At 47.5% G+C, this 16,445-nt stretch overlaps 2 protein-coding genes across 5 annotated transcripts in view; one reads left to right on the forward strand and one right to left on the reverse strand.

Annotated features, from left to right (window-relative positions):
• The window catches only part of GAS2L1 (growth arrest specific 2 like 1), a 338,981-nt gene that overhangs the window by 222,103 nt on the left and 100,433 nt on the right, over positions 1–16,445 (forward strand). The window lies entirely within an intron of this gene.
• Positions 1–16,445, reverse strand: part of MTMR3 (myotubularin related protein 3) — a 60,664-nt gene that overhangs the window by 6,893 nt on the left and 37,326 nt on the right. For 2 of the 4 annotated variants that reach the window (XM_063315355.1, XM_063315354.1), the window contains exons 10-19: positions 15,279–15,484; positions 14,419–14,550; positions 12,436–12,547; positions 11,327–11,522; positions 10,682–10,867; positions 7,170–7,340; positions 4,902–5,047; positions 3,305–4,709; positions 1,329–1,439; positions 760–848 (exon numbers count right to left, since the gene is read on the reverse strand). In XM_063315355.1, the coding sequence (XP_063171425.1) occupies positions 760–848; positions 1,329–1,439; positions 3,305–4,709; positions 4,902–5,047; positions 7,170–7,340; positions 10,682–10,867; positions 11,327–11,522; positions 12,436–12,547; positions 14,419–14,550; positions 15,279–15,484 (2,754 nt within the window). The remainder of the gene's footprint in view (positions 1–759; positions 849–1,328; positions 1,440–3,304; positions 4,710–4,901; positions 5,048–7,169; positions 7,341–10,681; positions 10,868–11,326; positions 11,523–12,435; positions 12,548–14,418; positions 14,551–15,278; positions 15,485–16,445) is intronic. The other 2 variants (XM_063315356.1, XM_063315357.1) reach the window with 1 other exon arrangement.

The raw sequence follows: 16,445 nt of genomic DNA on the forward strand, positions 1-16,445 counted from the left end.
CCACCAAGGAGTCTGGAGCTCTGGACACTAGTAACAGTTGTTAAGGTGACTAGAAGAAAAAGTTGGCCAAAACTATGCAGACAAACCCAACAAGGTCGCAACCAGAAACCCAAAGAGACAGACTAGGAAGATGATCTTCCAACTAACAGTTCAGTAAAAACAAAAACAAAAACGATGCAGCGTAATGGCTTCACTCAACCAATCTCTCTTTACAAGGAATACTAATTCCACTAGTTTTGTTGGCAGATTCATTAACTAGGGACCCTGGAAGGTTCAGCATCTGTTTCTGCTGTGAACCAAGTGGGCTGCTTCAGGCAAACTACCCTCGGCCTCAGGCCCACTCTTGCAACGTGGAGATAAAACACAGATAAACATTATTGCAGGGTTTGGTAAAGATGATCGGACAATGTTCCAAATAGAAGCATTTTGAACGTCTGAAAGTATGCTCTATAAATGGAAGCGTGTAAGAGGCGCCGTAATTTTATTCACGGGCCAGAGATGCAGAAAAACAGATTAGACGAGGGAAGTGACAAGAGCTAAATGGAGCTGCTGCTGATGGCGAAGATGGAAGCATTGGAAAACAACATTGGTCTGCTGTCCTACTGGCTGTACAGCTGGATGCTTTGGCTGGGGAGTTGCTCTACCTGGGAAGGAGGCCGGTCAGAGGCCCAAAGGCCTAGTGGTAACTCTAAAGGACTATACTGGCGGGACCCAGACGGGCTGCGTCCCCTCCCTCGCCCCGCCTGTGAGGCACAATACCTGCAGTGGTGCTTTCTGCTGACAAGCCAGAAGACGCTGTCACAGCTGTAACAGTGTGCAGCCAGGTGATCAGGGAGCCACCGTGTCACCTACAAAGAGAAGAGAGCCCTTGCTTTCAGATATAACACCAACGCATAAGCATAAAAGCAACAAGAAAACAGCCCCCCCAAAAAAGACGTATTTTATAGAGAAGCTCCAGCATTTGGAAGGGAGGAGACAAGAGGGGGAAAAAAGACCCTGAAGATTCTTCTTGCCGAGTAATCCAAAACCCAGTTTGCCCAATCTCGGAGAAAGCCGTAACAAAACGTCTTCACTCTGCACACTTCCAGAGCCAAATGTACCATGTGCAAATCCAAAAACGGCTTTCATCACTTTCCAAAGACGCAGAACTGAAAGCAGCGACTCTTTGGCACAGGCACAGAGATTGAAAAGTTTTCGAGACAACAGAGCCAAGGAAGGAAGTTTATAAAGGCCAGTGTTAGAACCAAAGGTGGGTATCACAGAGCGGAGCGGCATTGTTAGTATGCTTATAGAAGGAGAGGGCCCTAGAGATGGATTTTTGCCTGTACCTCTGTGTCCTGTTTATCCACCTGCTCCCAGCTGGCTTCAGAGAAAATCTCTGTACTGCAGCGAGACAAACAGTTGTGATCTGGATTGCTTTCCGAGTCAGGTATTGAAGTCTGTTGGCAAACAAACACAGCTGAGCATAACCTACTCCCAGTCCATGGAATGGGTTAGCAGCTGGGAACAGGGAATCTTCTACATCTGCTGTGGGAGCAATCAGATTAGAGGTTGGGAAAAGTGGGGTGGGAAAGCTGATTCTGTCATCCTTACTTATTCTGGAAAGCTTCCTATGCCAGAAAACTGAGACCGGTGTTAAAACTGGCAGAGAGGCAAGGGATATATCAGCTTGTACTAATGGTGAAAATGTTACTAAGGCTTGAAATTTCTTTGATGGGGTGCCAAAGGTGAGGCAGGTATGCTGACCTGTTTTTACAGGACAGCCACTTAAAGAAGGGAGGTGCAAGAAAACACATGGGGCTGCAAACATTCCAGCAGTGAATACTGGAATGCCCAAGGCAGTGTTTCTGAACCTCAGCAACTTTAAGATGTGTGGACTCCAACTCCCAGAATTCCCCAGCCGGGAATTCTGGGTGTTGCAGTCCACACATCTTAAAATTGGTGAGGTTGCAAAACGCTGGCCCAAGGGATACTTAGGTTCCCAGTTTCTTCCACAGAAGTACCAGAGAATACCGGCCACAAGTATTATTAGCCTCTTAAGAAAAACAGTATGGGAGCAATGCATCCGTCCACCACTCTCTGAATGACAGGCATGTAAATACTCCTGGATGTAACTATTGGGCAAAAAGGAGGAAAGAGAGTGACCGGGACAGCAGGGGCCAGGCAGGTTCCGGGATGCCTCGTTTCTCCCATGGGCTCAGGCACTCAGAGGGACAGCTTCCTCGGATGCGGCTTTTGCCTTTACGGCCGTGCGGCAAATACACTTCTTTCTGGGAATGCTCCTTTACTAGAGGCACACGAAGAAGAAAGCAGAGACCTGCATCAGGAAAGAGCAGGACCTTCAAAGCAAACTGTGCTTTGAGAGCTTTACTTTTTTTTTTAGCATTATGCCTGTTAAGCTAGTTCTGAAGAGGATCTCAAAATCCCTAGTTTCAAGAACTCAGGAAATGTGTCCTGCTGTTTCTTTGTCCCGTTGATACATACACGATTCAAGCCGGAAGCTAAGAGCAGAACTTTTGGATTAAGATGTCTTTAAAATAAAAACTCAGAAGAAGAAGAAGAAAAAAACCTTTCCGGGAAACGGGCACACGTTACTATCTCTGTCTCGGAGGTTTGTATCAACCTCGGCAGAACGTATATTCAGAAGACGAGGGCCAAGAATTCAGCAGGGACTAGATCTGAGCCAGCAGAGGTTTACCAACCTCTTGCCCAGATGAATCACAAGACCAAGCTTCTGCTCCACCCCTGCTAGACCAGCCAGCTGCTTTCTCACCTAGTTTCCTTGGTAGATGGATCTAAACTACAGTGCGGTTCACACGGTGCACAGCGCCGTAATATACTTGCTTTAGTTTGGGCCTAACATGCTGTGTGAATGCAACCAACTTCTAGCTTATTTGATAAACTGTGATTTACTTAAACTACGGCTTAACCAAATGTGAGAAACCAGTCAGAGCCTGAACAAGCTCAAAACAGCGCCCCCCCATGAAATAATTAAATAATTTTGAAAGGCAACAGCTCTCCCCAGCCAAGGATTTACTGATTAAACACACACATTCCCCTTCAAAATAAAACAGCCATCAAGATGCCCAAACTGATCAAGAGTTACTACCCAGGGACCGAACCAGAAAGCCATTCCATCCGTGGGCCCCTCCCGGTCCTGCCTGCAAGTCAACCATGTGCCAGAGGTGCCCAGCACAGCCATTTGTTTGGGGCTGTTACCTGTCCTGCATTTGTGCTTTGGGCAGTGCAGCTGGTGTGAGCAGAGCAGAGCAGAGCAGAGCAGAGCAGAGGCCCTTGTACTTACCACTTCGTCCCCATAGTCCCCGTTGAAGCGCAGTGAGCTGTTCAGATACTGGCTTTCCAAGCGACTCCTCAGCTCCTGCACCTGTTTCTTCAAGCTCTCCACCTCCTGCTGGTGCCCGCTTTCAATCTGGCGGAGGCGCTGCTGAATGACGTCGGCGTAGATCGGCATCCCGTCATCGTCCAGATGATTCCGGGCAGGCTGGTCTGGGCTGCTTGCAGTCTGCTGCCGGCCCGGAGTGGCATGGACCCATTTGTGGTGCAGGCTCCTTGGGTGCAGCGGGGTAGAACTGCAGCTGGCAATGGAGACTTGCCGGCTCAGGGGAACTTTCATCCGACTTTCCTCTCCGTTCATGCAGGGCCCGTTGGGGGCAGTGTATTTCTGAGGAGCACCAAACCCTGCAGGGGCCTCGGTTGCCTTATTCTCAGACCCCAGACCTCCATTACAGACCACCTCTTTATAGTCAGCTAAAGGCAAGGCACACGGGGAAGGGTTGCTGCTATAAGGAGTCCTATTCAGAGCTGCTGACAGCTTGTGTGGGTCCATCAAGCCCTCCCTCTCCAGCCTCTTCTCAACAGTCCGGGGAAGTTCATCCATGCTGTTGTCCATGGGATGGTGCAAATGGGAGGACACGTTCTGCGCCCACTCTGCCCTGGCTCCTATTTCCGTTAAGGTTTCTGTTGAGCTCTCCATATTTGGCGTTCCTGCCTCGTGTCCCACAGGCAAGAATGGGATGGGATGGGCAGTATTAAGAGCATTTTCAACTTCTGCTGAACTTCTACTAACACTCTCCTCCTCCTCCTCCTCCTCTCTTGAAACTTCACTATTTCCAGGATTGTCCAAAAAGCCAAGCTGTAGCCCTCTCCCCTGAGTTGGCTTCTGGACAGCGTAAGGGATAGCCGGGTGCTCATCCTCTTGTCCTTGAAGCTCAGAAGCACCCTGAGATATCAGCTGTTGGTTAGAAACTGGATTGTCTAGTAAGGTTTCTGCATGCCTGTCAGACTTCTCATAAACACTGCTATTAGCAGAACCACCCAGGTGTTCAGTCCTGCTCTCCTTATCTAGCGTGAGATCCTCCTCTCCTTCCTTCCCTGTTCTTTCTTGACTGCACCTCACGTTCTCCTCAAGGCTTCCTTCTTCTTTGGTAGCTTCTTGCAAGATGTTTTCCATCTGCCCCTCTGCCACGGCTACTGAAAGCTCTGCTCCAACCAGAGTCCTGCCTTGTTTGCCCAAACTTTCTCCATCAAAGGGATCATCCCCGGGATTCCCAAGGCTGCTGAGCTCCAGGGATCGGCGATGTTCCTGCCATTTCTCATTGAGACTGGGATCACTGCTACGCCGGTTAGAGGTTGGTACGCTGCTGTCACAGGCTGTGGTCAGATTGTCAAAGGACCTGGTCTTTGGTAGCCTACAGAAGAAGGGCATGAGTTTACATTTTCAGTAAGTCTACATTCATCAGTTACAACATCGCCAATTACTGCTGCAGATCATGGTCTTCTACAAACCAGCAGATTTATACAACTGCTGTCCTCTGAACATACGGGCAGCGACGGAAGGACAGCTGGTGTCTAACATCAGATCACCTGAAATCTGAGCTTACCTGCTCAGAGGCTGATCCTCAGGGCTTGAACCTGGGACTGGATAAGGGGCACAGGTGTCATCCACAGGGGTAGAAGGCGAGGAACAAGGCAAGTACACTGCACTCCACAGCATTAAGTTGCGCACATGGCACACAGGATACAGCACCTAAGAAAGAAAACCAGAGATTGAGCCTAACCTGCGTTACAGTTTGTTCCAGTTGCAACATATTCAAGAGCACAATGTTATCTTCCTCCTATCCAAAATATACACCGGGATGTCTTTGCCAGCCCACCCATATTTAGATAGTAGGCACTCTAGTCTGATCTCATGCAGCTAGAAAGCAAGCAAATTATTTCAAAAGTGGGTGAATCACAACAATACAAAACATCTAATAATGCAAATTATCTTAAATGGCACATGACTTAAGGTTAATCATAACTAGGTAGTTGAATATAAAGGACAAATGGCTTTATTTACCACACATAACAACTTCCTCTGTCCCAGAAAGGCTCATGTGAATTCAAAGGTGATCTCCTTTAACCTTTCATCTATGGTTTTGCTGTCCTCCAATCAATTTACCAAAGGTGGAGCAAAGTGCTGCATTACATTTAAGGCTGCAGTGGTCTAGCACTATGAGGTTGAGGCCTTGTAAACTGCAATTTATTATTAGGTATAGCCAAAGGAGCATATTCAAGCAGCATTCCTTTTGGGGGTGGTGGTGGTAGGATATAAAGACATCCCAGTGGTTCCATATAAAATGCAGCAACAGTAACCTCTTTATGTATTTTTCCTTCCCCAGTTATAGCACTGGATCAAGCCCTTATTCCAATGGTCTCTTCTGAAATATGATAGACAGACAGACAGACAGCAAAAGCATAAAAATTCTTCTGCAGTGCCTAACTTCCCTACCTGGTCAACCTTGAGTTAACCCCAGCTGAAACCAAACCCAACAATGTCTCCATTCACTCAATAAATGTTTGCACCTGATACAGCTGTACATCAGTGTTCAGGCATGGATGCTTCTATATGTGCAGGTAACTGCTCTTATCAATCCATCCTTCCTGTGAGGACCTGCTCACCTTTAGCAGCCCATTATAGTCACAGCCATCAAGACCATCCTCACTAGAGTGCTACACTTGTTTTGGGAGAATGGTACCCTGTACCTTAAGATTCCTTGCCTCAGTAAACCCCTTCAACTCAAAAGTGTCCCTAGCACCTTTTCTGTTATCAAATAATTTGCCTCTTCGGTGCAGAAACAAAGAAGGGCCAGATCATCTAACACAGGAACAGTCAAGGATGTTCTATCTTCTCTGGTTAAACACAGACCCTGGGTTCAGCAAGCAACGCAAAGAAGCCCCAACCCGTAGATAATTAAAAAAAACCTCTTATGAACAGCTTGCCCTCCCTCATGGCTTTCCATAAAGAAGTAAAAACCTAGTTTGGGAGAGAATATTCCAGGCATGTTAGATTTTGGCATCGACCCCTGCTGGTCAGTGTCAGTTAAGATGGATATCATTTACAGGTAGTCCTCACTTAACGGCCCCAATAGGGACTGGAAAACTGATTATTATGAGCTGTGGCAGTTAAGTGAATCACCACGTGACCGGACCTGATTTTACGACCATTTTTCCAATGGCCATTAAGCAAATCCAACTTCCCAATGGACTTTTTTGCCAGAAACTGGCAAAAAGGGCCACAAATCATGATCACGTGACTGCAGGAGGCTGCAACTGGTCATAACTGCGAGCTAGCTGCCAAGAACCCTAATTGCGATCGAGTGACTGTGGGGGTGGTGCCACATTTTGCGATGGTCATAAGTGTGAGTACAGGTCGTAAAGCACTTTTTCCGAGGCTGTCATAACTTCAGACCATTGTTAAACAAATGGTCATTAAGTGAGGACTACCTGTATTGTTGATGTTTTTTTATTTTCTGTCTACGCCACTCTCAGCTGTTGGAAATAGAGATGCATGAAAATGTTAGCAATAAATAAACATCTGCCTTCCTCTAATAAGGTACAACTATAAAGCAATATCCCCTATTCCAGGGAGGGCAGAAATGACAAATAAAGCACCAGGGTGGAAGAAGAAATTAGGTAAGGCTGAAGGGGGCCTGAGGACAACCCGCCAACCAGCCACGCGGCTTCCTGGATGAGCTCAGCCAGCTGCTCCTTCTGCTGAACCTGCTTCACAGGGCAATGGTGAGAGTCAGACAGGGAAACAGAGGAGCTTGTGCCCCCTGGAAGGAAGGAGGGGCAAACGAAGAATCACCATCAAAACAAGTACGTACAGATTCAGACTGGGAGGAATAAAGCAGATTTTTGAAGGCCTTGTTTCCTCCTCGCAGCAAGGACCAAACTGAACAGGTCCTTTCCTGGGTGTGCTTCTCGCCTCTCTCCTTCGCGTTGTTGCACAGGAATGTACCAAAGAGGCAGGAGTAGGTGTGTTGCACCAACTTGACCTACAAGAAAGGACACTGCTGAGATCTTGGCTGGTGGACTCACATGCCACTGGAGAGAAAATACACTCACTCACTTATCTGAAGCCAATCAAGCTTTGGAAAAAAGGTTATCAAAGGGTATTTACTCTTTTAGCCTACGAGATTTCAGTCTTGTGGTGGTCTGTGCAATATCCTGATGAATAGGGAGGGCCTTGTTGTTCAACATCCTTGACCATAGCTGGGCGAGGGCTTGTCATCTTCTGATGTGAGGTGGTATCATATTGCTGGGCACTGGTAGCCAGCACACAGGGGTAGAATGTGCCAGAAATGATGCGCCTTGTCTGGCGCATCGAAAACAGCCATACACCTAACATCTATCCAGTTCAATCCTAAGAATGCCTGGAGAGAGGAATGGTCCAAGTTGTCACATCGTGGCTTGGTCATTAGTGATCCCTCTTCCAAACCTCCTGGCTTTAACCTGCCTCGCTCTGTCTGGATGAAATTGAACAGCATCAGATGTGATACTGGAAGGAGTGCCTCTGCTCTGTGTCAGCGGGGCTGGAAAGACTCCCCGTGTTGCGACTGTGCTGCTGATATGCAAACTATCGAACACATTGTGCAAGACTGCCCACAACATGCGTACCCCGGCTCCTTAGAAGATCTGCATGAAGCAACACCAGAAGCGATCGCCTGGATAGCTGAACTGGACACCCAGTTATGAGGCTACTGCCGTATCCCTTCAGAAGTTCTGTATATAATTGTGTGGACTGTGTGTATGCATTTGCCTTTCTCTTGTCATTTACTCATCATATGCTATATATACACACTCTTTTAGCCCGAACAAGTCAAGGGGGCCAGTTCTAAGTAAGGGCGACGTCTGCTTGGTCATCTCCACATCTGCATTTCACGTACCAATTGTCTCTGCTCCTCCTGTGAGATCCAGCAAAGTGGGCAAGCTTTAGGTCCTTTCCATGAAACAGGACCACCTGGTGGGACCGAGTGGGTGTGCCCTCTCTGCTGCAGCGCCTGCCCTGTGGAACACCAGACCCCCTGAGGCTCGGATGACCCCCTGGCTCTTCAGCCCTTCCTGAAGAAGTGGCTCTTCCCCTGAGAATGAAATGAGCCTGGGGAAAGCGTAAGAAGGCAATGAGGTACGTGCTGGTGGGTCTCTGCTGCGTCTGCTCCCATCGTTGCTTCTGATATTCTGTTATCCTGTTTTTGGATTTTGTTTTTCATTCTGAGGGTTTAATATATGATACTGTATATCTCCTTAATCTCATGCTTCTTCAAACTGTAAATCATCCAGAGTTGCTCTTGCTAATTGGATGGCCATATAAATTGAATGAATGAGTGAGTGAGTGAATGAATGAATGGGTGAATTCATTCATTCATTCATTCATTCATTCATTCATTCATTCATTCATTCATTCATTCATTCATTCATTCATTCATTCATTCATGTGCACTCTGGTTCATGTGAAGATTACTCCATAGAACCCTACACACTTTATTTACTTAAGTGTGTAGGAGGAATCTTCACATGAAAGAGTGCTATAACCAGCGACTAAAACCTTTTCTGTTATCACAGCTGAAGCTGTCTGTACCCCAGTGTGTACTGATTCATAGGCCAGGAGAATAATAAGTGGTTTATTATTTATTGTAATATATATGAAATGCCTGATTTACACAAACAGATTCAACCACTGGCCACATGGCAGCCTTCTCCACCTTTGATAAAATGAACTTTCTCAAAATGTTCAAGGAAGTACAAAGAAAGAAAAATAAACTCTGCACTATTAACTATGATTATCTACATTCCTGTTCAACAGGTGGCTGAGAACAAGATAATGAAAGATAAAAATTCCAGGAATGTTATCTTTCTGTTTTTAAGATGTGCCTAATTCTGACAGTTTGTATTAGGAATTGGTACAAAATGGCTACAATCCTAGATAGTCAAGTTCTACTGAACAGTAATTAGTTGTGATTAGACTTGCACTGAAACTGCAGCTTAATGGATCTTACAATTCATTTGGAACACTGAGAATATTCTTGAATTATAAATTATTCAAATGAAACTGACTCACTGGAGACTGTCTAAAATACAGTTAACACCAACCTGAGAACTCAAATTGTTTGAGAACTATATGCAAACTGTCCTAGTTTTGTTTGTTTGTTTAGGAAGAAAAAAAAATCTAACAAGAAAAAAAGTAAAGGAATCCACTGCCTTGTGAATTCAATTTCTTTTACATATGGCCAGTAGAAGAAAAAAAAAATTAAAGGTGAAAAATATGGCCTGTCCCAAGTTAAGCACATTTAGTTCCACTGAGAAAGCTGAAAGTCAACTGAAGGAGTTCAGTTTTGCTGATTCAAAAACCACATGCATAAACCTATCTTAAATATAACCAAGAGTTGCATGCAAATACTCACACCATGTAACATCACTTGTCCATCTACAGACAATTATGACTGACTGCAGCTCCCTAAAACAGGACGGCATTTCTGTGACAATGATGTCCCCTGGAAGGGGAAAGGCTGGCATCTCCCCCCACTTTTTTCTGTACTTGTTTTCTGGCTTTTTAGAACGCATCTATTAATTACAGTTGAAGTGGAAATAAAATACATCCATCAGCAGCTCTTTTGCTTCTTGCATCAAATGTTGGTTTGTGACAGTGAAATCTGAGTTGTGAAATACAGGAGGGGCCATTGCTGCCACCACCATAAGAGCTGGGAGACTGCAAGTGGGCTGTGGGCTGGCCAGCCCTACCCTAAGGCTTCAAGGGACAGCCTCTTCCAGCCCTTCTAAGACTTGGGTTCAAGTCCACCCTCAACCATGGAAGTTCAGTGGATGACTTCAGCCAGTTGCTCACTCCCTATTCAGCAGACATCACAGGGTTATTATAGGGGAAAAATGGATTCCTACATATGGTGCCTTTTTGCTCCTGAAGAGAAGGTGGGGTGGAAACTTGATGAAGAATAAAATCAACTGTGAATGTTTTACAAGACAGACTCTGCATCAGAAGATGCAAAGCCACTACCTGCAATTTTAACAGCTGTTTGCTGTAGAACTTCTCAAAGGAACCCACAACTTGCAAAATTTTTGCCAGCAAAGGTGCAGGTTCCTCTTACAAAATGCACAATCCACAACAATGGAACAGACTGTGTCAAAGATAAAGGCAGAAGAGGCTGAGAATGGTGACCCATCATGCAACTCTTTCTTTACCAGAGTTAACAGCAGAGTCACAGGATGAACTAAAGGCACTCTTTTGCTTTGAAGGTGTGGTTTGGAAATTCAGCCAGACTGGGTGGGTTCAATAGATTAAAATTGTTGACATGGAATCTTGGTGGGAAAAATAATCACTTACAAGGAATGCTTCATTAAACTCGAAGGAGCAGGGAAACTGCCTCTGGAGTTGATGGACACAGTCAAGCCACTGCAGAAACACGGGGCAGCGTTCGTTGAGGTCATCGGAGTTCTCACCATGGCCACAGCGGTCGGCAAACTTATGGCCAAAATCCAGCCACTCCATCTCCACCAGCACTTGGAATCCCTGAGGGAAACAGGGCAATGACTTCTGCAGGGCCACCCCCTTCAATCGCATGGATCAACTGAAGCCATTCTGAGACGTGGCGGTGGTAAGAACCATAACATTCCTCAGACAATCTACATGGAATCAAATCCCCAAGAAGACCCTGCGGCAGTGCCAATGCGGTGCGGCTGCGTTAGCACAATGCCACAAGGAAGGCCGTGTGTGAATCACCTAGGGGTCATGCCCTCAAGAGCCAGTTCTCCGTCACTCGGCCTTCCCCGAAACCAGCCCAAATCCCTCCTGGTCTCCACCTGCTTCGCTCCTCCTAGGATGCAACTTGCTGTCTCCCCGTGCTCTCCAAACACCTTCCTACCCTTCATTCTCTTCTTTCAGCGAGCACCACCCTAAGGGCTCTAATCCAAAGCCTCCCAACCTGAACTCAAAGGCACCCTGATCTAGGTCTATTCCGCAGTCACCAACCTCCGTGGTCCTGTAATAGGGATCCAGCAGCAGCTTGGACAGGGCCACGATCTGCGGGGTTCGATCCCAGCCATCTGAGCAGTGGACCAGGACAGGCCGCTGGTCTCTGTCCACCGCATGAACCACCAGCAGGGCTGACTTCAGCAGCACGGACAGGTGCTGCAGCCACTTGGTGCTCTCTAGAGCCGACAGCCAGCTGCAGAGGCAGAGACAACCCAACGTTCACATCCTGTTAAAGCGTGGAGTGCGGATTTTCCTTGGGCGAGGGCCACTCCTCGGCTTTGATTAGTGGGGGGGGTGGGGGAGCCTGGGACAAAGAAGTGAGCGGGGTGAAAACAAAATTTAATCTGTTTAAGTAAGATAACGAGAATCCTCCCTGTGTGTTTAACAATTTCCTTTGGCGGGAAGCTAAGCGTTACAGTCCAGAGAAGACTTCTGGAAGGGTGTCGAATGGAGCTAAGCAAGGCTTTGCAGGGGTTAGAGCCCTGGTGGTGGACCTGTACATGAAAATAAAATTAGTAAGCTGGACATTTCCGGAACAGCAGCAACTGGAAAAGATCTACTTATCTCCTGCGTGATGAAGCGGACCCTTCTCAACCCCAGAATGTTAAGGAGAGCGAGATTAGCAGAGAGCCTTTTTGGAAGGACAGGAACTCCTCCTCTGTCCCCGGCCCACAGTTTGCATGGTACAAAAGTCCACACTTGCTTCACGTGGGGAGGCCGCAAACCTCTACAGGCCAGGAAGTCCCTTGAAACAAAACCCAAACGCACTGTGGAATATGGTAGACGCCACTCTGCAACGGCGGTTCTCTTTGGGTCACTTAGCGAGAGCCAACTGGCCGCAAGTGCGATCTGGAGAATGGCTCCTCATGCGAGGAGAAGGCAGGCCTTGGGGACTTCCTCAGCCGCAGAGGAGCTCGAGAGAGGGAGCCCCCAAAGCATGCTTCCGTTGACTTTTATGCGCTGGCGTAATACAGCAACGAACCCTCGCCCCTGCCCCTTCTTCACATGCAGGCCGAAAGGTCCAGGCTCCCGTTTTTAGGAGAAAAAAATCTGCATCTACTAAGGCAAGAAGTGATGGGGGGGGGGAGCCCGCAGAGGCCACTTACTTTCCTGGGTCGGGCATCTGTGTGCAGAGCAAACGCAGCGACTGAAAGCTCTTCCGAATAGAGTGGATGTTTGCCATTCCCATAAACACCACCTCACAGTTCGGGTAATACTCTGTTTAAAGGCAGAGGCAGAAGAGAAGGTGCTTCAGAAGAGGCCGAGATGAACCGAATGAACACGCTTTACGTGCAAACAAGCTGGCCACAGCTGGGGCCTGGAGGCAGCACCCTGAGCTCCCCCACCTCTTGGGGGTTCAAAGGGAGATCAGGACAGCCGAAGGGAGTTGCTCTGCACAGTGCAGAGGAGGCCCATTGGTGTATTTATCCCCTGTGCTGGGACAGGAGCAGTCCCAGCTCGGTTCATATACCGAGAACAACACCCCCACCAACACAAGCTGGACAAACCAAGGCATATAAACAGAGAGCAAGGCCCACTCCCTTTTCGCACTGAAAATGTTGCCTAGTCTGGCAATAAAACATCTGCAAGAAAACAACAAGGCTCAGAGAGCACCAAGGACGCCACAGATTTTTTTATCCTGCTTTTATTATTTTTATAAGTAATTCAAAGTAGTGAATATACCTAATACTCCTTCCTCCTCCTATTTTCCCCACAACAGCAACCCTGTGAGGGGGGTGGGCTGGGCTGAGAGTGAGTGACCAGCCCAAGGTCACCCAGTCGGCTTTCATGCCTAAGCGAAGACTAGAACTCACGGTCTCCTGGTTTCTAGTCCGGTGCCTTAACCACTAGACCAAACTCCCGCTCTTATTATTACTACTACTACTACTGCCTGAAACTTCAATCAGTTTTGATGTCCCTACCCCTATACACAAGGGACGCGGTGGCGCTGCGGGTTAAACCGCTGAGCTGTCGATCGGAAGGTCGGCGGTTCGAAACCGCGCGGCGGGGTGAGCTCCCGTTGCTCGTCCCAGCTTCTGCACACCAAGCAGTTCGAAAACATGCAAATGTGAGTAGATTAATTGGTACCGCTTCGGCGGGAAGGTAACGGCGTTCCGTGAGTCATGCTGGCCACATGACCCGGAAGTGTCCTATGGACAACGCCGGCTCCAAGGCTTTGAAACGGAGATGAGCACCGCCCCCTAGAGTCGGACACGACTGGACTTTACGTCAAGGGAAACCTTTACCTTTACCTACCCCTATACACACACAGAGCTAGTGCATGCTGTGCAGCGTTTTTCAAAATATTTGGGGCTGACTGCTCTCACTTTCTCACAGATTTATAGAGAAGTATCTCTCAAGCACGCAACCACTATCTTTGACTGACTCGTACGCTTACAAAGTAAACCCCACTGACTGCATGTCACAGTTGGGGGGCAAAATTAACCAAGTTTATAGGAGGTTTTATAGAAATCCTAGGCTCCGGTGTCAATGGAGTCACATAAGCCAGCTGGAACTCCCCATCATCATTCCAGGCTGTCCCCTTCAAACAAGGAAAGGAAATGAAAAGGTTCCTTTGTGGAACCCTATCCACAGTCCTGCTGGGTCTCTGAATGACGGGCTGGGCAAGGCCCTCCATGAAACGAGTGGGGCCCAAGCAGTCTTAATTTTATTTGAGTTAAATGGGAATCCAACTGCAATCAAAGGACATGGAGTTAATATTACTCCCCGTGTATTTTATAGTTTTCCCCTACTCTCCTATGAAATTCACAACTTTGGAAGCAGTTAAAGAGAGCAAGTGACCTCTGTGGTCTCAGGTTGGGCTCCCTTTTTTGAGGGACTCAGTTGAGTTTCGAAGTCAGAAATTAAGTCAACCTTGCTTTAAAACAGTGTTTCTCAACTGTGGCCACTTTAAGATGGGTGGACTGCAACTCCAAGAATTCCCTAGCCTGGCTGGGGAATTCTGGGAGTTGCAGTCCACCCATCTTAAAGTGGCCACAGTTGAGAAACACTGGTCTAAAACAATTCTCCTTTTGGCTTTTTATATAAATGCATGAGCACGTAGCTGAGAAAGCAATTTCGAGACCTACCTGGGCATTCGCAGCCTCCTCCTTTGGCTCTGTTTGCCACTGCGGCTGTATAGGAGCGGGCATCCAAGATCAAAAGTTTCTGTGGCTGGATGGCCAAGTTTTCTGCTCCCGAAGCATTGGAGATGGAGGAATCTGGGAAGAAACAGGGAAAACAAAAACGTCATTCTGCAGTAGTGATCACAAATGCACACCCTTCTCTCCCACTCCCACCCTTATATCGACCTGGACCCCTCCAGATGTTCAGGGCTGCCCTTCCCAGAATTCCTAGCTGGTGTAACCAGCAGAGAGGCAGTCCCAATAGATGTGGAGCAGGCTGCTTTGGGAAAGCTGTCCTATATTCCCTCTTTTGGGGGAAATGGGCGGTAATAAAATTTGAATAATAAATAAATACGTATTACAGTCAGGAGGAGCTCTGTGGCTTTTGGCAGAAACTTCGTGTCTATCAAGACCCAGCATGACGCTGACGCGGGCGCTTGGTTGGGGCAAAGGGAGAGGTGAGACAGCTAGGCTGCTTCGGCCGTTCGTCAACACAGTCTGCTCCCTCCTCCCTTTTACATCAGATCATACCTCTTAAAATGGCCTTGAATGGGTTGGGCGGAAAAAGTGAAACAGAAACGTTACAAATAAATACTGCGCCGCAGGAGTGGAATGCCTCAGCCCCTTGCACCCCACAGCCATCAAAGCAGCAGAACGATGTGCAAGACTGCAGCCACAGTACCAGCATCCGTGCAGCAAAGGTAGAACAGTGCAGAGAAACGCAGGGAAAACGTAGAAATGCTGGTGGCTAATTCCTCTGCGGATGTTTTCCACTTGCATTCCGTAGACAGCTAACCGAAGCGAGGCCACCGTGCAGAGCTTACCAAACTCCGTGTCAGAGAAGTCTCCCCCGTTGGAGAACTCCCGCGAACAGGTCCCATTCACAAGTTTACTGCTGCTGGACTTGGAATCGGAGGCGCAGGCTTTGGCCACCGACTGAACAAGGTGTTCGTCATCGGCGTTTCTCCAGCCCCACCAGCTGACCTCGGGCTGCCCACAGCGAGAAATTACTGCCCCGTTGCTCTGGTGCCTGCACGGGAACAAGAACAAACCCGGCACCATTGTAAGAGGGACTAACTGCAGGTGACGCGTGGACACAACGTAACAGGAACTCACTGCAGCGCAGGACAAGGAGGCATTTCGAGCCTTGGGAAGCTCACGGAAGACTCCCAAGGGCAGTTTAGCTTGCCTGTTAACTTGGTGTCCCGTGGAACAGTCTCCCTATTGGCCACCACCGTGACAGAAGTGTGGTAAAACGCATGAGTTAATGTCCACTGGGATTTAAACAGTTTTGTGGACACTAGCGAAGAAACATGCTGCAAAGCCATCAAACTGGTACAGATCTGAAAACTTAAGAGGATCTGAATTTGCTGGTTTGTTTTTGAAAAACCAGTAATGAACAGCGCATCCGTAAAACAGTATAATAAAGGGAAAGAAAAACAGAAACTAAAAACTGAACCAGCTTTTGCTGATAACTGTAAAGTAACACAGAGTTATCTAGAACTTGAGGTCAGCCATCTGCAGCTGGATTAGTGCTGATTAGCAATGTCAGCAGTTTGGAGATGCCTTTGCTCAAAAAAGAGAGAACCAGGGGAACCCATCTGTAGTTTACATAACCTGTGAGTGTCCAAAGTCAGTCCATGTGGGCAACTGAGACGTAAGAGACATTATAATGATTCCTTGCGTACTCTGCTGAAGATAATCTGCAGTGGATACTCATCCATTTCTGCAAAATGAAACAGCACTTAGTCCTACCTCTCTGAGCATGGGTTCTAAGCTGGAACCTGGAGCTGAGTAGCCTGAAAAATGCCAAAACACTTGGGAAGGGGAAAACCTCTTCTTCCTACTGAAGTAGAAATTAACTTTTGCTTAGTTTCATTACTCTCATTATAAAACTATCCTTATTTTACTAAGAACACAGAAGCCCTAGAACATGATAAGGCAAACGATTCCCCCCCTTTCTTGCCTCTAGTATTGGGAAAGACCACCTT

This window comes from Candoia aspera, chromosome 15 (genome assembly GCF_035149785.1).
Source record: "Candoia aspera isolate rCanAsp1 chromosome 15, rCanAsp1.hap2, whole genome shotgun sequence".
In the NCBI taxonomy this organism is placed as follows: domain Eukaryota; kingdom Metazoa; phylum Chordata; class Lepidosauria; order Squamata; family Boidae; genus Candoia; species Candoia aspera.